Source organism: Erythranthe guttata, chromosome 8, assembly GCF_056151865.1.
Source record: "Erythranthe guttata isolate IM_541 chromosome 8, IM_541, whole genome shotgun sequence".
NCBI lineage: Eukaryota > Viridiplantae > Streptophyta > Magnoliopsida > Lamiales > Phrymaceae > Erythranthe > Erythranthe guttata.
In genome coordinates, this window is record NC_142540.1 from 2,194,384 (window position 1) to 2,215,535 (window position 21,152).

General features: G+C 36.7%; 1 protein-coding gene across 2 annotated transcripts; it reads right to left on the minus strand.

Moving 5' to 3' along the window:
* Nucleotides 1-675: 675 nt before the first annotated feature.
* LOC105972403 (vacuolar protein sorting-associated protein, putative (DUF1162)) lies at nucleotides 676-20,683 on the minus strand. Of its 2 annotated transcripts, none has more exons than XM_088821585.1 (35): nucleotides 20,198-20,683; nucleotides 19,997-20,093; nucleotides 17,323-19,499; nucleotides 16,605-16,719; nucleotides 15,494-16,303; nucleotides 15,050-15,323; nucleotides 14,466-14,974; nucleotides 13,917-14,043; nucleotides 13,713-13,837; nucleotides 12,530-13,218; nucleotides 12,326-12,443; nucleotides 12,130-12,246; nucleotides 11,049-11,143; nucleotides 10,193-10,341; nucleotides 9,543-9,598; nucleotides 9,223-9,436; nucleotides 7,984-8,400; nucleotides 7,622-7,899; nucleotides 7,466-7,551; nucleotides 7,300-7,386; nucleotides 6,106-6,364; nucleotides 5,599-6,012; nucleotides 5,433-5,529; nucleotides 4,942-5,252; nucleotides 4,192-4,305; nucleotides 3,880-4,047; nucleotides 3,516-3,734; nucleotides 3,290-3,396; nucleotides 3,063-3,211; nucleotides 2,419-2,501; nucleotides 2,235-2,330; nucleotides 2,034-2,156; nucleotides 1,700-1,783; nucleotides 1,423-1,563; nucleotides 676-1,307 (listed from the first exon to the last, which is right to left on the minus strand). In XM_088821585.1, the coding sequence occupies exons 1-35, from the start codon at nucleotides 20,476-20,478 to the stop codon at nucleotides 957-959; spliced, it is 9,537 nt and encodes a 3,178-aa protein (XP_088677711.1). In that variant the 5' UTR covers nucleotides 20,479-20,683; the 3' UTR covers nucleotides 676-956. The 2 variants fall into 2 exon arrangements, with proteins under 2 accessions (XP_088677711.1, XP_012852813.2); XM_012997359.2 differs by having other exon boundaries at nucleotides 4,192-4,308.
* Between the last annotated feature and the right edge of the window lie 469 nt (nucleotides 20,684-21,152).

Sequence of the window (21,152 nt, forward strand, 5' to 3'; positions counted from 1 at the left end):
CGTTTATCCCGGTATTAATAATTGATCATATCTATTTATCTTTCATTTTGTGTTTGATCAGATTTTTTTACGGTGGGTTCGGTACGGTTGCCAAACGTTTGGCTAAATACTATCTACCAACCGTATTTTGTGGTATTGAATTTTTTTATACCGTTGTCGTACCCATGATTGCACGGTAAAATATTAGATTTATTTGACTGGCCTTGTTAGTTTCACAATCGAAAATGACAGAGTGATTGAGGCTTTGATTTAGACTTTAAATTACATGAATTCCTTATTATTAGGTAAAGTTTGGGTTTTTTATTTGAATATATTAAGTGAACTAAAATTCTTGCTTACACAAAGAATGATCCAAACTCTTTAATATTAACACACACACACACACAGAGGCTGCGAGGAATGGTATGTGCATCAGTGCATGAACGCCTGCTGATTAACCATATTTTATTTTCTCATAGCTTGGCCCCGCAGTTTCTATTAAATTCGCTAGTGGTTTTCCTAAACTTTTTTTTTTTTGAATTAAATGATGATTTTATTGGGGGGGGGGGGGGGGGGGGGGGGGCAAATGCCGGAATTTTTTTTATTTTTTTGTTCTTTTTTGCTGTGTGAAATGACAGAATTGCCCCCAACATCTTTTCTTTTCTTTTTTTTTTTCCAATTAAATGCACATGAAAATTTGAGGAACCAAAAGCATGTTTATGCATTTATTATACTCACTCGAAAATAGCAAATTGTAGTTTTCACAAACTGTGGGCTCGCTATCAGGTCAGAATTCCAAATCTGAGAGATTCTCTTCCAGACAAAGTCGTAAATAAAATGTACCGTTTTCGCCTAAAGCTCCTTTTCTTTTATTCCTCTTTTGATGTCTCGTGTTCATGCATAAGCACCAAATGCAAACCCAAGTCACCAAAATTCACTACAAAACTTCAAGAAGAAAGAAACTTCCGAAACAGCTTCTACTTCGTTTCATCATCGTTTTGATCAAGAAAACTCAGCAAGAACCCACTAACAATTCTTCTTGCTAAAGGGTTAGGAATATTCCGACATAATCGCCCATCAACATAGGCAACTATACCAGACAAAACAAACCTGCCGATTCCCCATTTCCACACGAGCTTCACCTTTTGTTCCTCAATGGGGCCCACTGGAGGAACAGGAACAATTGCAGTCTCTTCATCTGCCTTAAGTTTTCCCTTCCATCCGATTCTACCCACAACTTTACCAGACTGCTTTCGAAGCACTCGAATCACAAAACTCACAAACAGATGCTCACATAGAGTCAGTATAGTAGGCCCGATTCTCCATTCCTGTAAGAAGAATTTGTTAATTCGTGATAATTAGGCGTAACGTGTGTTCACATTTGACAAAGCTTAATTATATTTGTCGAAATTGAGAAGAAATAGATAGGAACAAAATACTTACTCTTTCTCCTCGTATGTGTCGGAGGGAGTAAGATGTTGAAGATTCCCCCTTCAGCAACGACTTGCTTGCAAGAAACCCTTTTACATGGTCCATGATTTCGTTTATAAGAGAACTGCTTGGAGGGAGGTTTTTTAGAATAACCTATAAGAAAATGAAACATTTAAATACAATTTAGTCATATTAATTCAATTGATGCATAAATTGTACATCGACATTATCCAAGCATATACACTGATTCAGTTGATGCATAAATTATAGGCATGGGTGTGTGTATTACCTGGTTTTCGACAACTCTCACCCTAAGGTATTCTTGTTTGTACATTGTATCCAACATTGCTTGCAGGTAACCCTCGATGTATAGCTGCATATTTCAACATAGAAATATCAAGAGACTTTGTGGCATTATTGAATCTTTCAGAACTCAAAAATGAAATAAGAGCTGAGGATGGTAAAATAATTGAAACTAATAGTGGATGCTCTTTTTGCTTGTGACCCAATCTACCCGTGACGACGTATTTATAAAAGGAGGAAACTCGTTTCAGAAACAGAACTTTCGAGTTTAGTATAAGAAAAGGGATATATTTACAACAATAAATTTACTTTCGAGTTACCTCATCAACGCCAGGGCTTCTATCAAGTTTGATTTTCCGATCTGCGCCACCTTCCATGAAAGCACTGCTGAGAACTAATGGTTCCATAGCTAATTTAAGAATTCCTTGGTGAAAACCATTTACCTGACAATATTATGTACTCCAAACAGTCAACATTCGACAGATGTATAATTAATATTCGGGGAAATTAATGAATCATACCATTCCATTAAAACCACTTGTTTCTGCTCCCTTAAGAACGGAGTCTGATACTTCAGTGACTGCAGCAAATAGCACATTGGAACCTGCTTTTTTCAACTGCAAATGAACCCCAGAGACAAATGTCATGCAACTCAAATAAAAACCTTCAACTAGTTTGTATTTACAAGGGGAAAAAAAAACTTACAGTTTTTCCTAGATCACCAAAGTAACGCTTTGTTCCAGAAAAACCTTTGTTATCTATGAATTTACTGATCAGCTTCAGTGTCCCTAATTCATAAATTCATGGATCAGGCCAGGGGGTGGAAAAAGACCATCCAAACAGTTTGGAATGAACATTTGCAAAGGGAAATAACCAAGTTATCTTTCAGCTATAAACATCAAAATATACTGCACAGTTACATCGACACACTGATTATCGTGGTAAAGATTCTATTATCTCTTTAAGAGTACTATGAGAGAATAGCACCATTCTTGTAATGCAACATTCTAGACTTTGTCTAATCTTAATTAAAAACTTACTCATAAATGCTTATTATTCAAGTTTTCAAGCATTAGATGAAACCTTTTGTTCATTCTCAATGCTTATATAAATATACACATGTGTATATAATACCCTAGTCCTTGCTAGAGATATAAAACTCTCCAGTCTACCTGCCAATTCTTCTTTAGCAGTTTCCTTCCACTACTAATTATTTTTAGGTATATTTATTGTAAAAAATCAGATTTGTATTAAGAGAGATGATCATGATTGAGAGAGAATCAAGCGAACAGTTTTGGACACAATACATTCTTGTTTTCACATGCATATTGAGAGAGAAAATGAGATACCTAAGGTGGCGCCAGGAACATTGACCAAACCACTTGAAGGATCAAAAAAGACATCAAGCGAGGACGAAGCTAGATCATCAAATATAGAAGCAAAAGCTGGAGGAAGCAATGGGCTTCCCTTTGCAATATAGATTGCTCTCATGGCATACCTACAAAACTTGATTGAAATTTAGGGACACCCAGATATTAAAACAGAAGAAAAGAAAAACGGTCAAACTGCAACATACCAGGAATAATGTTGTGCGCATTTTACAGTCAATTCACGTATCGTTATCAAAGCATGTGTCACAAGGACCCCATTCAGCTCAACATTCTTTCTCGTGATGGCAGGTATCTATGAGGAGATGGAAAATTCATTGGTCGAATATAAATATAAATGAAAGTGATTTATTACCTCAAAAGCCGTAGAAAAGAAAAGAAACAGAATTATACGACGAAAAATTGGTTTCAGACCTTAATCACACTATGGAGTAATGACCTAAGAGTCTCTTGAGTTGAACTGTAGCTGTAATTGGAGTCTCCAGGAAGAAAGCTTGCTACAATCTTTACAGGGTGGATCTCGAAATGATCAAAGTAGTACTGTTGACGGGGAGCATTCGAATCACTGAGAGAACTTCTCCAAAATGGAACGATTTTCATTAGTGTCTCCTCATCAAGGTTCAGGTCAAGAGGCTGCAAATATGATCAAGTTTGACAAACAGCTTTAGGAAAAGAATAGCAATTTGCTGAAAGATATCAATGACGTCCATGAAATTTCTTGTAAAACCCACATTCAAAATATAAAGAGCGTTAGAAATCCCATTTTTTTTAATGTTACCTGCAGAACAATGGAAAGGTATTTCACTTGTTTAACAGAAGAACCCGTTGGAAGCAAAACAACTGCAGCATGAAGAATATATTCGTTTCCATCGGACTTTTCAGATTGGTGCTTACGAAGCATTGCTGCAAAAGGAGCTCCGACCCACTTCTCATCCACGCTTAATGACTACATTTATTAATTGCGATAAACTAATCAGAAAGGCATACAATCTTGAAGTATATAGTACATCAATATCTTTCAGATGTTATGAACAAAAACCCCTCGAAGAATAAAAGACATCAATAATGATATAAAAGCAACTGCATGTACCTTCACTCTGATATGGCTGTATTTATGTTGGTCCGTGAAAATAGCATCCAAGTTAATTCGTTCAAGTCTTGTAATGATTATTGGTTCATAGTTGGATGGCTCGCCCAGATTTACCTCCTTCAGCAAATTACAGTTCCGAATGGACATAAGTTTGGAAACCATACAAGAAAAATGAAAAGCATAAAGCTAGCATGCAGTAATATATTTAGCCCGACGTTACATTTTCTAAGAGGGAGATTGATGAATGCTACACATATTCTGGAGAAGGCTTTATCAACCTTGAGGGAAGGCATTTTAAAATGCAAAGAAGAAAGGGGGTAATATTTGTAAAGACAGGGGATAAATTATCCTTAAGAAAGATCATTCTCTTTTTTGTCTCTTCATTATCTTGATAAGTTTTATTAGAAGAATTCAAGAAGCGACAATCCCATGCCATTTAAGCCTTCATAAGGGTCACTGCGTTAGTGCTTTAATTCATATATACAAATAAAGAAAAGAAGTGCATTATAGTAACTATTTCACAAAATATATGATTGATCATCAGCACATAAATAAAATTCATGGTGAAAATAAGCATTCAAACTTTTTGCAATTTTCCATGAACACTGTCAAATGAAGAGTTATTTTCCATGAATATTGTCTATTTGATTCAACACTTGCTGTCCACAAAATCACAAAAAAAATAATGAACAGATGAGATGGTCAGAGATATATTATGTTGGAGGAATGAATTCATAAATGAAAATTGACCTGCTTGGCATGCTCTAGCAAGTGGACAGAAAAATAGGAGACTCTTAGCCGCATCTGTCTACCGGAGCGGGACACCCTAGTCACCTTATGACTATCAGAGAACTCACAAATCCTCAAAACTCGGGTAACAGCTTCTGCATATACTTCAAAGCCCACTCTTACAGTCTCTCGACTGTAAGTAGTACGTTTTTTATCTTCAGGCTTTTTCTCCAGGGGTAAATGAAATCCCAGACCTCTCGTTTGCTTGTTCCTGTAAAATGGTTTCCATGACCGCACCTTATCCAAGTTGATTTCACGCAATAGATGCACATCTGCGAGAGGAGAACTACATTATTGAACACTCATGTCATATCAATTGCACGGAACTTGGAAACGGAACTATCTGCTTTAGAACAAATAGAGCTATAATGCCTCTCCTCTAAAATGATTAACGTGTGAGGAAAAGTATTCAAAACTTTTTAAGTAACAAATGTTGAGAAAACGAGAAGTACCATGAAATTGGACAACTAGCTTATGTGGAAGAGTCAGGTTATCCCAGACGTAGTTAGTACTAACTCTAGCTCCTAAAGTCTCCGGCTCCGATGAATCCTGAGAAAATAAGGATGACACTTAAATAAATGTAAGCAAAAGATGATAAAGTGGGAGAATTACACAAACCTTTTGATAATAAGTTATGGGAGCATCATGTAAACAATTCTCTATTCTGTAGGGAAGATATGTAAGTGGTGGCATGTGGAAGTGCAATACGACGGTAGACGCTTCTTCCACCACATGAATAGCTGCAAATTTAACTAGATTTTCTTTGTAAGGCGTGTGATCGGATTGACTTTCAGGGTATGTTCGGAATTTCAGGAAGAATCTACCCAATGAAGAAACACATACTGGCCCTGACCAGCCAAGTCCAGATTCATCTGGTCGGAATTGAATGAAAAATGATGAATCGTTTTGAGGTTTTGCATGCTTTCTGAGAATATTTTCAATGACGGTCGTTTCTCTCTTCTTTCTTGTTACTGTCTTCAGCTGTAAAGCTATCGTCTGTTTGCTGTTGATAGTAATTATATCTTCCATATCCTTTTAAGAAGAAGAGAATTATCAGAGCACAACTCAGAATTTGAAATTAACACCATTTTTTTTTTTACTAAATTTGTGTTAGTTAAAGCAGACCTCCATATCACATTGCCGGATAGCAATCGCAGCTTCTGACTCATTGCATATAACATACCGCGAGCTGAAAGATACTATCTGAGATGAGACCTTTTTGGTGAGAGATGGCCTTAAAGACACTCCCAACCTCATGATATTTTTCGATCCGAACAATTCTTCTGATTCCAGGTCTATCTCTGTAAGGCCCGATAACACATCCAAATCGAGCTGTGCTTCCAGTGTTTTCTGCTCAAACAACTTGAAGCACAATTTTTGGCATCTAGCATTCAAAAAGTATATTTTAGTAGTCACTAATGATAGATTGACGTCATCTTTACCTCTGGATTTATCAACCCGAGATTTTCCATGCTCAAGTGTTATTTTCATGATCACCTCAATTGGAAGTTATTGCTTGTAATTTTACATCCAAAATTAAATATACATCGTTACACACTAGACCTTAGGTCAGATCTCACAGGAAAGACAGAGAATTACATTAGCATTCATTTGTCACCAGAATAACATAAAAAGTCAAACAAGATATCCAATTTAGTATTTAAATGGAGGCTACAATTATTATGGGCCAACGGTTAGGATTGTTCCTTGGTCTTAATAGAAATCACCTTACTCCACCCCCTACGCTACTACCCTACCCCCTTGAAAAACAAACAAACAAAACCATAGGAACTACTTCTACAGGTCAGTGTTCATTGTGTTAAGGAATATAAATTTTCACATACTTTGGGGTGGGGACCTTTGATATGTGCATGTACATCCGAGAAGTTTGTGCATGAATTACTTGAGAAGGTTTAGCTTATACTAAGTGCTAATTCAACCAAAAACAATCGCAATTTCATACAGAATCCTTCTCTTAATCTTGACATGCTGAAACTATTAAGTGAACTCAACAAAGAATTGTGATTTTAACAGTCAAGTATTATGTGAATTTATAAGGTGCAAAAAGATATAGTTCGAGAAAAAGAATCATGCTCTTTCTTATGCATGTCAAGCGCCTGGAACTAAGATGGCTTCCAATGTACAACGTAAAGCCAATTTCTCCATACTAGAAATCAGTAATTAAATTCTGAATCTAACTGCATAAACATGTATCTGCATGCTATTATTCCACCACCGACAATTGCACCTTTACCGAAAATACCAAATACTTTTTAAAGCAACAACGCAATTAGAAAAGATAAAGAAAATGATATTTACTTCAAGAACCATGACGTGGTGGAATTAGGAGGCAAATATGATCCAAACTCCAGAGGGATACTTGTACCAAATCTGTCCATGTCAGCCCTGCAAATGAGATTCTCCATTAAGGAAGTCTTTTACCAATATTCAACTCCTAATAATTATGAAAATGATTAGATGATACCTTGATAAAGGCTTCTGGTTGGTAGGAAAGCAAAACAACGACGCATTTGTATCATTTTGCAATGCATATGACGTAAAGATACCAGCCTGAATACAAGCACAATAAGTTGAGTTCCAGCTTGAAATATGTATAAAGATAATACTGCAGGATAAGTACCTCTAGTGTGCCTCTCTGTCCACGGGACAATCTTAGCATAGCGAAGTATTTCCCGCCACCAAAGTCCAATTCAATGTCCAAATGAGAGATTTCATCTTTTTGCTTTTGCAATTTTCTCACCCAGTCATGACTATTTACTGGTTTACAGCTCGAGCCAAAAGAAGTTAATGTGACCACAAAATATATGGTAGCAGGGTTAACATAAAAATTGGCAGCTGATCCACAAGAAATAGTTGCTTCATTCCATGTATTGTCAGAGTCCACAGAGCTGTCCGGATCTGCAACAAGGTGAAGGTTTGTCAATAATAGAACATATTAAACAAACTAAAAGAAACTGGGTTCACTATTTATGCAACGATTACCTTTATCGGTCAAACTGACATGTATCTCTGTGTGCAATAAATTTGAGACCTGAATCGTAGGGAGAACAAAAAATTCTTTCTGCTCTTGCATTGCGACTGGTGAATTTTTATTTCCAGGGGCGTATCCGAAGTTATCTGGGTTTACAACAGGTACAGCCTTTCCAACAGTTTGTATCAGGAAATATATGTCAGAGACAACACCTTCTTCAGATTTGAGAGCACAATTCGCAATGCTCAGTGAATATTTTTTTGAGTTGACAGAAAATGCCTTCCGCACTTGGTAATTTAGTTTGTCGAATAGCCCGGATAGGCGAACAGGCTTCCCACCTTTAAGATCATCTGACCACTCTATTGACGACTTACTAAAATTATTTGAATCATCGGAAGTGTTGGGTCTAAACGAAAACATGTAGTTCCCTACAGATCAATATTTAACTTCATAAGTTTCAGATAGTGGCGAGAAAGGATTGTTTCCATTGCATAAAGTAAGGATAAAAAGAATGCACTGGTACAAAATGGAATGAGAGGATAATAGATAAACCAAAAATAAATACATACCGATACAACATAAAATAATTATCCATTTAACTAACAGCAAGGAATAGTTAGATTGAGGCTAAAATATCCAATATCATTACTACAAATATACTGACCCAATCGCATATCAACTATGCCTTTTTCAGGCTATTCAGTTCCTTCAAATATTTGAAGAGGAACCAATTCATATTCATTAATTTTCCTCCAATTAGAAACGGATTCATCCAAAAGAACCATCCAGATGCATGCAACTGCAGAAGATAAATGGCAATGTACTTTTAATTCTTACAAGTACCGAAATCTCTTAGGTGATGTTCATAAGCTCAGCGAGTATATAATGAATTTAATTAAAACTGTCAGGATCTATTTGCACCAACTCACTATAGATTCTGAATGAGTGAGGGAAAGGGTTGTATGCAATTTCACAGACAATAATCTGCATCATCATTTTTTAAAGAAAATATTTAATCAAACAGCAATTAGAGCATAAAGAAGAATATCTTCTACCAGATTTCCACATCCCAAAGCTTATACTGGAAATATCCGTATCCTAAAGCTTATACTCATTTGTATGCGGGTTCATTTCAGTTACACATATAGCATCTGAATTTTGCGGCTATGAAACAAATTATTCAATCTAGATTTCTGTAGTAATTCTTCATCTACGTACTAAAGATATGAACCAATGAAGATAAGACGTACCAACACTTAGAGATGTTAATGCCTTTCTCAAACCACCAGACAAATCAGTAGCACTAAATGCTGTCATCGCATCATCTAAAATATCTCCAGCCTTCAATATCAGCAAAGGAGACTCGGCTTCCACATGTTGAGGCCTTTGAAAACGCAGCTCCAGAGAAAAATCAGTTTCATTATATATCTTTAGTAGAGGAGAGACAACGATAGATAAGCCGTCCTATTAATATATCAGGTTGAAAGGAAAGACAAATTAATACTAAAGTCTAAAGAGAGGAGGAAAATATATTAATCACAAAGCAGAGATGATAAAGATAAATTTATACCTCAATTCCCTTTGAAATTTCAAGAACAACAAATGGACCAGGAAAAGATTTGGAGTCTGGTCAAGTAAAGGGGAAAATTTAGAGTTAGTCCTCACAAAACATGACAACTAAGATTATCACCTGCAAAAGAAAATCTAAGCAATAAGAGCCATAATACTGAGAGGTCCTTTTGGATACCCTCAAGTAAGAACATCTTAGAACATTATTGTATCACAGATTAATTAGTTTATCCTCGGGTAATATTATAATTTCCTTACCTTCGGTTGAATCTCATCGCATCATTTGCACTGCTACAGGTACATTGAAAGATATAAATATTAAGTTAGCTATACCAAACAACAAATACCATTTTTTTTTTGCATAAATTTGCATCAAATTCCGGACGGCAAGATTAAGTTAGTTGCAATTACTATACCACATCAGATTAGTCAGTCTTACGTAAAGGTGGCCAAAAAATAAACATTGATGCCAAACTAGTCTGCATCTAACTTTGGTACTAAATACTAATCACTTTTACCATTGGATTATAAATAAGCCAATCACTTAGCAACAATTGTCATTTACGAATTGCATATACAATATCACAACTAATAGCTGCCTACTTAAGTAAATGATTCTAAAACGTTAAAACTAGAAGCAGGATACTTCACCTTGCGATGACACAATGCGAGTCCTCCAGGCAAATTGTCGAGCTTCTAAAAGTGAAAGACGAATAGGAGACGTTGAAAGGAAACCGTTCTGGACAAGCTGTACTGAAAAGAAAGATGCTTCTGGTGGCTGATTTGCTAAAGCTAGGTGCCTTAAAAACATGCAAGGGAGAAAAGTAGCCCACATAAAATGTTAACCGGAAATTCTTTCTTATGTAAGTAACAGACAGATAAAATGCATCGAAGAGATGAACAGTAAAGACATGCTATATGAGAATTATTTGATTTTGCTGAAATTTAAATGGACACTACCGAAGGCAAAGAACTGAGACTGAAGAAAATAAAATAACAAATATCAATGATGTCTTCATTTTATATTGGGGTTCGTGTTTCCTAAATAAACTGCTCACTTCTTGAAGTGGAACCTCAGATGGCAGAAATACTTCTAATCTTTATCAAGTTAAGAACTTAATCACCCATAAAGTTTGTGTTACAGACCTGAATATGAAGTATACTAGCTCAACCAAGAAGATGCAGCAAAAAAGATCAAAAGAAGAACCCAGTAAAAGAAGAAAAAGATAACGCAGCAACTTTAGAAGTGAAATGCAGCATCATTATAAAGGCAACTTCAGTCTATAGCAATTTCTATTAATTGAAAGAATGATTATTCAGTTAGGATTGATGACAATAGCTACATATTAGTACTGTAACTAACAGCTCGTTTAAATTAGTTAATGAAGAGCAGGAGCTTATGCTTTAGTTGAGTTTTCCCTCTTCTTGAACTCTGAAATGCGTGCCAGTAAGGAAGATAAAAGAGCTCAGCACTGGATATTTTGCCAGTTAACAGAATCGGGGTTACCTTAGAAAAACAGTAGTCGACTGTCTCGCAGTTATTGATGTATGTTGATGATCATAAAATTGGCAATCAAGAGTCAAGCCGGTTTGGTTTTCAACCTGCCATTCCGAAACATAAGTTATCGCCTTCTAATTTCAGGAAGAAAAAAAAAATTATGTATGCAGTAAGCTAAGGCTCAGTCAAAAGAGTTGGATCAAGATACAAAAGAGTGAGGATTAAGAACACCCAGCATTTGTAGTGGCTAGAAAGATAATTGTAGCTTCTATGAAAATGTTCAAGCGCAAGCATAAGAAAAATAATGTGCAAGTTAACTCTCCAAGTTCAGAAAATCTTATCATTCATATTTAATCAGTCATGGTTGACATGCATCTATAAGTTTGGTACTTCAGCAAAAAGAAGGTTGGTGCCACATCCTATCCATAAACAAACAAAAATTCAACAACCAGCCTAAATTATTGTAGGCTCCATGCCTCAAACATCTGCAGTTACCATTTAGATTTAATAGACTTGAAAACAGAAGTACCCACACCACCATCTATGTCAAAAGACCCCCCATCATGTTAAACAATCATACTGCAGTAAGTTAATTCCTGAAAGAAATGGGTCCAACACCAGAAAAGTATATTATATAGGTTCTATAGTAAACAAAGGTATTCACATGGAAGTCTGGATTCCCTCCAAAATAAGAAAAGTGACACAGCAGCGACATAATCAGCATATGAGATAAGAAAATTAGACACCGGAAATCGAAGATTGTCAAAGCATTACTCCAGGTTCATGGGAATGAGATAAGCAAGCAGAGAGATATAAACGCATGCAGTCAGGTTTTCATGCCTCTAGATAGACTTAATTGATTCTATGTCAATTCAGAATTATATATAAAAATATTAAAATTGCATGCGAAGAAACTTCAGTCAGAATAGGAGATTACAAAGGAAGACTAAGTTACACAAAATAAATAAAACAAATCTGTGCAAGTCTGAGAGTCACCACTAAACATATGAAGAGAATATTCTTCTATTGTTTCAATAAAGAAAGACACTTCAACTAAATAGTCATGCTAGATACATATTAGTTTAAGAACCTTGTAGCAATTGGCCAGAACCATGGAGCTTTTTACTGCATACGGACCAGCCAAATCCAATTTCCCAATAACAAATAAAAGGATATCCAGCGAAAGCTCGCTCAGTAATACGGTCACCTGCCAATGCCACAGAGAACTATCATAGTGATTAAGTTTAAAGCTAACAAGAACAAAAATTGAATATCGATAGACAAACCTCTTTAATTTTAGCATAGAAATGACTAGGCAATCCGTGAAGAGAATTTTCTGCACCCTGAATAAGAAACTTCTGAGAGTAGAAAGTGCAGATTTCAAGTGGTTGAATGAATTCAGTCCTGCAAGGTAGTAAGATAATTTGAAGCATCTAAATGAAATGCCAAAAATGAGAACCAACCCAATATCTACGCACGAAAAGAGTTACCATTTGTTTTGCTGGGCATCAAAGTAATATAGAATAACTTCAAATGTGTTCATAACCCTGAGTTTAGAATTTGAGATTTGTATTATTGCTTGATTGGGGGAGATTGATCCCTGGAGAAGCGGGAACTTTTCCTCAGTCTCTGAAAGCTCATGAACAATTGTCAGGGTAATCTTGTCCACTGTAACTACAATTCCCGAAAGATTCCCATTCGCCACTAACTCTCCCATCTCCATAACATTTGAATCACTTCCATCCCTTGGGTAAGTTTGCAGTTCCCTTGATATGGCGGTGGAGCTGGAAGGTCCCTCCACAGGAAACCTATTACTCAATGGACCAGGGTCATCAAACACTTTCCATTTGAATAGATTTCCTGGCTTGCCAACAAATTCAAGAATGCCGTCGTTGAATGCCAATGCACAATCATTCTTCTTATTCACAAGGTGAAATGCCTTTTTAGATAGAGAAGTAGAAGATTCAACCTCGATAGCAACTTCATAGGCATCGCGTTTAAAAGAAAGCATTCTCCAAAGTGCAGACCCACTATCAATAGAACAAGAGACGTCAACAAATCTCGATCTTGGGCGGCAAGTCAGTCGTAGAGACTCCCCAGAGTTGTCTTTAGCATACAACGAAATCAGGGAAAAATACTGAATTTGAGACTTCCATCTGCTTGGCTTATGATATTTTACCTGAACAAAGACTCAACGGAAAATTGTTGGAAAATATTAGACAACTATTAAAGAATAGACTTACCCAAAACATAAAAAACTCAAGCAACGGATTAACGATATTACTCGGTAGGGTGGTGGATGATAGAAAAAAAAAAACAGAAACAAGTGTCCACGATCTATTACTTTGCAATTTCTGATACAATATTGCATCAGTAGTGAAAGCCAATCTCATACATAGAGCAACCATTTTGTCAAAATATCAAACAGGTTGCCTTTCATATTATACATGAATCTATCCAATTTAATTCTACAGTAGGCTGACGGTTACTAACAGGAGCCTGCAAATGCTAAAATAGGGTAATGATTAGCATATCAGTCTAAGTCTGCTAGCCTCAACTTGAGTTCTCACATAATGTCTTTCTTCCATTAAATTATATTATAAAAAATGGTTTTCCAACACGTCGTCTTATAAGGTGCAAACAACGAGTTTTTTTTATGTTAAAGCATCGTACTCTGAAAAGAGCGCGCTCTCCGACCAGTGAATAATGCATGGCTCCAGCTACATCATATCTACTTTCTGCACCTTTAACAGCAATATACATGTGTTGATCAACATCTTGGATAGCAACAATAGTTCCTGCAGAAGTTGGAGTGATGTCTTAGCTGAAATTTTGAAAGAAAGCTGTTCTGCAACAAAAAGACAGGATAATAAGTACCATCAGGAACCATTTCTTCCGTGTTTCCTCCAGGTTCGTGATCATAAGACAAGTGCCTGGATTCCACTTTGGGAGTTTCCACATTGCTCGAAACCTTAGAGAAAGATCCCAAAGCAGAAAGTACCATCTGTGCAAAAAAACGGAAAGAATTGAAAACAGCCAAAAAAATGATTTCCAGAAAAAAAAATAGCATGTAGAAGCTTCATCAACATAATTACCAACACAAAACTTTGTGAAACTTGAGAACTAATCTAAGAAAACTTCATTGAACAATTCTTTTTGTGAGCTTCTAATATGCTTTATAAAGATTGATTCCACAAAGATGAGAATGATACTCATGAATGTGCTATTCCTTTATTTCTTTCTAATTTGTAATAACAGGAATCGTCATAATTATTATACAAAAAATGTCTCCCATCTAACATATAAATATGTAAATGACGCATTTGTAAATTCATTGTGTGGGTCAAGGCAACACAAATGCACAGATGTTATTAGAGAACTGTTCAAATAACCTTTTTATGAAGATCACCAAACAGCATCACTTACCTTTATTTCACACAGAGATATCGTCACATCAAACCCAGATATAGAACCAGTTCCAATCCAAATGTTATTTGAGTATGTGGGAGTAATCCGGTCTCTTGTCACGGGCCCCTCAACTGCTAGGAAACATCGCAAATCTTTCAGTATATACCTTTGAGCACTTATATACAAGTCCTTTTGTCCTGGATTACGCATGGAAATACCGACATGAGAACCACCCCTTTGGGAGACTGAGGTACTTGAGCTACTAGCATCAGCAAGGTCGGGATGATCAAAATCTTTATGCTGTAGAGAGGGTGAAGAATCCTTGCTTATGAAGCTTGAAAATGACTCATCGGGCATGATAGCAGAAAAAGGAGTACGAACATCATTGTCTTTCTGTCCCAGATTCCCGTGCATGAATTGAGAAAGCATACAAAACTTGGATATACTAATCGAGATTTTTCTCACTGCATTTACAAGTTCGAGATTGAAATCAAAGTCAACCTCAAGTAGAAGTTGCTCCAGTTTACCTGCATTGGAGTTAAATATTAAATCAAATTTCACCACTACATGAACATTTTGAACAATGAAGGAAGGCAGCTTACCATATTCATCTCTCTCCACAAGTACAAGAGAAAGATTCAAAAGACTCATGGAAACTGATTCTACACAATCCCACATTACTTTACGAGATTGGACTTGCTGACGATTTATACTGGGTTGGCCATCTGCAGGAGCTATTTCACTAGTGTATTGTCCAACTACAGCTTTGCCAGATAATCGACCAGAAGGCTGAAGTTCTGAAATCCATCGATAGTATGAAGTAAAGCCTTCGATTAACATTGTCACAGCTGTTGCTTCAAGTAACACGGAACCACCCTATATTAAGAAGCAACACATACAAGTGCTGTCAATCAAAGATGCGAATGTTCATCAGAAATACAAATAAATGGCTTTCTAGGCTTTTTCAAATAAATGAAAAATGCAATCGTCAAGCTCAGTTTACAGAATAATGTCGGAAAAAAAAATTAAATAGATGCAGTACGCACCCTGCATTCACAAGAGATCGCCTGGAAGTCGCGCCCAACAGAAAAAGATCCGTTAAATTCCTCAAATTTATTAACCAAAATATCTTTTACTTGGCATCCAGCTATATAAATTCCAGATATAGTAACTTTTGTGAATAGCCACTGATTCTCCAGACTTTCAGTACTCACAATCAAAGGAGAATCAACACGTGTGGGGAATGTTATACCATGGGAACCAGATTCATCAGTTGTAGTGTGCAAGCTTGCTGATGATAAGACTTTCTCAAGGTTTCTCAAGCAGAAACATACTTTGCTATGATAAACTGATGCTTCGGTCAAGAAAACTAGAGAATGTAAGAGACTTTTGAGGTCAGACTTATTAGGCATTCCATCACACTCAGTCGAATATCTACAAATGATACATTGAACTCCATTTGTGTCAATGACAACATCCAGATTCCGTCCTTTGTACATAAACTCCACCATTGACTGCTGAAAAGAAATGTAAATTCCATTGCTAGAAGAGTCGTTCAAGGTTGACTTTCTGCCAGTTTCGCTGTCAACAGGGATCATGCTCATTTGCATCTCCAGGCCACAACTTTTTCTGGAATTGTGAAGAACAATGTCAAACGACTTAAGGTCGTAGGTACTGTTGACAAAAACTTGAGGATTTGTGATGAGTGATGCATTTTTGCTTCTAACAGATAATGTTTGCCCACTTCCAGTTTCAAAATAAAGTGATTCCGTGATTGATCCTTCTTCATAGCTTATATCACCACCTGATCCATCCACAGCGAAGGCAGGTGACTCACACAATACTCCAAAAAATATCTGGAAAGAAAAATATTCAGTGATTAAAGTAAAATCCAAGATTGTCTTCCTCAAAATATAATACAATCAGGTGCTAAACTATAAGATTTGATATGATAATCACATATGACGTATTATATCTCTCTCAAGTTAGTACAAACATAAGAAGCACGATCTATCACAGCCAATCGTGACAATGAAAAAGATATTGGGTGCAGAATTGACAAAAGAAAGACAAATAAACAAATACCACTATTGAGCATAAGACACTGAAACAACAATATTTCTTGTGCTAGCCAGCCAATAATGAAAGATAAATCACCTTTGTCAAAATATGCAACTCATCCAGAAACATTAAGCAGGAAAACCCGGTAGCCACACAGTGGGAAGCTGCTGAGACAGCAACTACTGATGAACCAAATGAATGATGGTCCTTTCTGCCATATGTAAGACAAATATTCCAAAATCAGCAAAGCATCCCATTTAAATTGATAGATGTGCACTTTGGGCATCACCAAAATGTATATTATCTTCACCATATACTTGCAGTCTTCTTTGTCCTAAATGATGGGTATTCAAATATTATGCCTTGTTAATTTGTATTCTCAAGTATGACTTCCCACCTTAGCAATGAAGTGAGCTTAATTGCAGAAGAAATTGACTACAAATAACTAAGTGATCATGATATGAGACAAGAGGATGAAAACATGAGATTCACTCTCAAACTAAAAATCAAATTGCTTGTTCACTAAACCAAAAGCATAATATATGTACTTTGTAAAAGAACATTTTGAGGCCACATATTATTTAGAATAGATAAACCACATCTAACATAAACCAACACGAAGAACGCCAATATGTTAAGTCAAAGTATCTAAGAAATGCATTTGTGCCACCACTCGTCAATCTGTGAACTCTGAAGTCATTTCAAATACTCTCAGCCAGTCGTAATAACTAATAACTAATAAGCACCGCACTCATCCTAGCACAGGTTGAATTCGAAGTTGAGTAAATAGGAAATGCAAAGAGCAAATAATTACCTCACATAACTAACTTGTGTAGTTATTGGCCTTAATACAATAATCTGGTCTCTTAAATTCTCAGTGGTTTCATCAAAGTACGCCTTCAAACCACGAAATTTTACGTATCCGTTGAGTGAAATCTGCCTTTGACAGCTGTAAGCTCCATTATCTGATTTAGAGATGTCAATTTCTTGAGGTTTAAGTTCAACGAACTCTGGTCCTACATCATGTTCTGAAGTTTCATGACTTGATAATCCAACATTATCTGCTGCCAGAAGTTCAATGTTGCAGACTTCTAATGATATGTGTGCCACACGATGACGATTGCTTGAAGTTTCAGGATGGAACTGATCATTTGTCAGAGGTATTAAAATGCAAGGACCAACAATGAGTGCCCCGATTTGAACATGCTTCTCAGGAAGCAATCTGATAATGCCCATTTCAATTTTGCTAGAATATGATGCAAGTGTATTATTCCAATCCCTCATTGGTGGATCGTCAATGGTGATCATTGGAGTATGTAAAAATACACTTTTCCTACTCCGGCGAAAAGCACTCTGTATTTGACTGAGGAGTACAACTGTGGATGCAAAAGAACAATATTCCAGGTTGAAGTTCAGTTTACCAACAACCAAGCCACAGTTAAACCGAGAACAAGAATCACTGATGCCATGATCTATCAAAGAGCTCGATATCTCACAAAGAATCCATGGAGCCTGCACGTTTGGCATGTTATCTTCTTCAGATTTCAAACAAGTATTTTTCCAATTTAACCACAGTTGCCCTAAAAGGCGATCCAAATAAGGGTCTGAAGTTCTAGCGATATCTGCAGCAGCATCACAAGTCTCTTCAGGAAGGCAAGTAATTTCTGCAGGCTCTCCCCATATGACAATCTGCCGTTTCTCGACTTCCTTCTCCCAATGTTCTTCCAAGTAACCACTTGCACCAGCTGTTGGAGTAGAAAGAGAAAGAACTTTCAAGCAACCAGATGCAAATGTAAAACACTGTTCAGAAATATTCGCCATATATCTCACGAAGATCCCATCTATGGAGAAAGACAATGAGAGTAAGTCATCATATGAAATCTTTGTGTCTGAAACTGCCTTCCCACGGCTAGTAGACTGTACCGCATTGTCTGGTATAAGAGCTACCGAGATTTCATGAATTTTTAGAGTGATGCTTTTTTGTAAAATGGATTTTTCACAAACAGAGGAGGCAAAATGAGGATTTCTCTTGCGAAAGATAGAAAGAATTTTGTGCAGAAATAGAATCCTAGCAAATGAAACAAACAAACCGGCTATCGTGCTCAAGATAAGCACCACTAGCTGACACAGTTTCGAGAAAGGCCTAGCAGCCAGCACATCATCAAAATTGCCAAGTTCACCAGGACCACGTGAGGCCACTCTGTAGCGAACTATTCTCCGAGCCACTGCAATTGCCTCGAGAGGCAGATCCTTTTCAGTTTCAGCGATCAACTTCCACTGAGACCTGACAGATTTTGAATACGCTGCATCATAGTACATCAATGTAGCTGATCTTTTCATTATTTCATCAGCAGGATATCCAACTAGTAGAAGCATACTCTGGTAGGTTTTTGTATAACGCAACCATAGACACACAACGCCAACTATGTTAATCAGCGACAATTTAGAAGCCGGAAGCAGAGAACTGCGGTTGGCTGCCACTATATTCCATAGTTGCCTTCCAGATCTAACATATCTGTACTCTTTAGACAAGAGTCCACAGAACAGCAATATAACAGACAAATCTGATGAAGAAAATATAAATTTCAGTGCTGGAACATGAAAACAAAAGCTTGTGGACTGAAGATGACTTGAATTAACTACAACTAACATATTGGTTGCAGGGAAAACAGAACTCTTGCGATTTTCACTGTTCAAAGTAATCTCAAAACTCCTAATATCAAAATCAAATAAATTCTCTTCAAAAGGCAGAAACGGTGAACTCATTAACCCTCTAATAAAGCATTTGTGGGGTCTAATCTGTGATCCAGCTCTAAACTTTTTCATTAGCAAAGAACAGGATGAATCACGCAAACAAGGAGACTGCAGAATCACGTGAACATCATGCAACTCCAAGTGACAATGTCTAATTACAGTGTTCAGTAAAGCGGTTCTCCATTTTCTGGTGGTAATGTCCGATATCTTTCTAATTGCAGAATGCAAAGCACAACCCTGAACCCATCAAAGACATGCAAATCATACTTTAGCTTCAAAGATCAAACAAAAACTCAAAAACATAATAAAAAAATAAAGGAAGAATACATATAATTTCCTGCACCTAAAAATCATGGAATTCTGTTGTTCTGCCATTTCTTTCTGTTGAATAATTTTCGTTTCATTTTCTCAGGTTTTTGTAGTGCCACTAGGGAGATTCATTTTAAAATTGATCGGAGATATAAGATGACTAAAATTGCGGATTCTAGTGAAGTTAAATCTTATAAAGTAGAATATTGCAGGTTCTGTTAGACCCTATGGCCGAAAATTATTGCGTTTCAAGTACTATTGCTTTCAATTTTCAGAGGTAACCAGACCGGTGTGCAGTCGTAAGAGCCGCATAGCATAAGCCTGCAACACTTCTTAGCTCCCCAAAATGTTCATAAATTCACACATTCCAACAATACTATATTATGCAGTATAAAATCAACAAGAACGGAAATGCAATAAAATACCTCGGGATCAATCTCTTCTAGAACATTATTCCTTTCCTCCGGAGAGGTATCTCTCTGGTCCCGCCTCCACTTAACTCCTTCCTCATCCACTTCTTCTCTTTGCATACAAATTATTACCAACAGATAACCAATAAAAAACCAAGACATCTGGAGTAATTGAAACAGAAGCTGAAAAACAAGACGAAACATCGAAAACCTTACCCAAGTGAAAGAACAACACGGAGGCCACGAACCACGAGAGTGAAGGCGGCGGAGGAGAACGGCGAGAATTGTAGACTCAATTGCTCGGCGGTCGCTTCCTTGAAGCAAAATTTGGATGGGTCGTCTAGCGATGCGTTGAGCGCGGCGGTGTTGAGTCCGACGTCGTTGAGGGTTCCGTTTGAGCGGAGGAACCCGAGCTTGAGTTCGAGTTCCTCGTCGCCTCTCAGCCATGGCCGCAGCAGAGCTGCCAGCCTCCGTTGAATAACGTCGTTGAAAAACATAGTGCTGTGTTTTTCTCTTATTGATTACCTAATTTTCGAGGTTTTGGTGATCGAAAAATATGCTGCCATTGATCGAAATTGAGGGTTTCTCTGATTTTAGAGAAGAGGGCAATCCAGAAATTTAACGGCACGTTAATGAACTGATACTTGCCTTTCTTTTTTGGCGATATCAAGATATTATTTTCTGTCCTTCCATAAATAAATTAAAAAATCAAATAAAATCCAAGACCAATTTAATGAAGGGGGCAACTATTTTGAATACTAATTTTTGCTTAGTTGAATACTACCAAGTTGAAAACCACAATTGAGTACATATTTATAAGTTTTTTCTTACTTTAAAACCAAAATAAAAAGAAAATTACAAAAACACCCTTTCATACAAAATATCAATTATATCAAATTTTATTAGAAATTACCTAATCAAAAACCAAATAAAAAAAAAAGAAAAAAATCCCTTTGTTGTAAAATAAAAAACTCCAACCCTCTTCAACCCCCGCCGCCGCCGCCGCCGCTTCTTCGTCTATTGTTATCAACCCGCCGCCGCTTCTTCGTTCCGGTTTCATTCATCCAAGTAATAATTTTTTTCGAATTTTTTTTCTTTAATATTTACTTAGAATTTGATTGTTTGATATGGGTAATTAGGATTTGATTGTTTTAGGTAGAAATGATCGTTA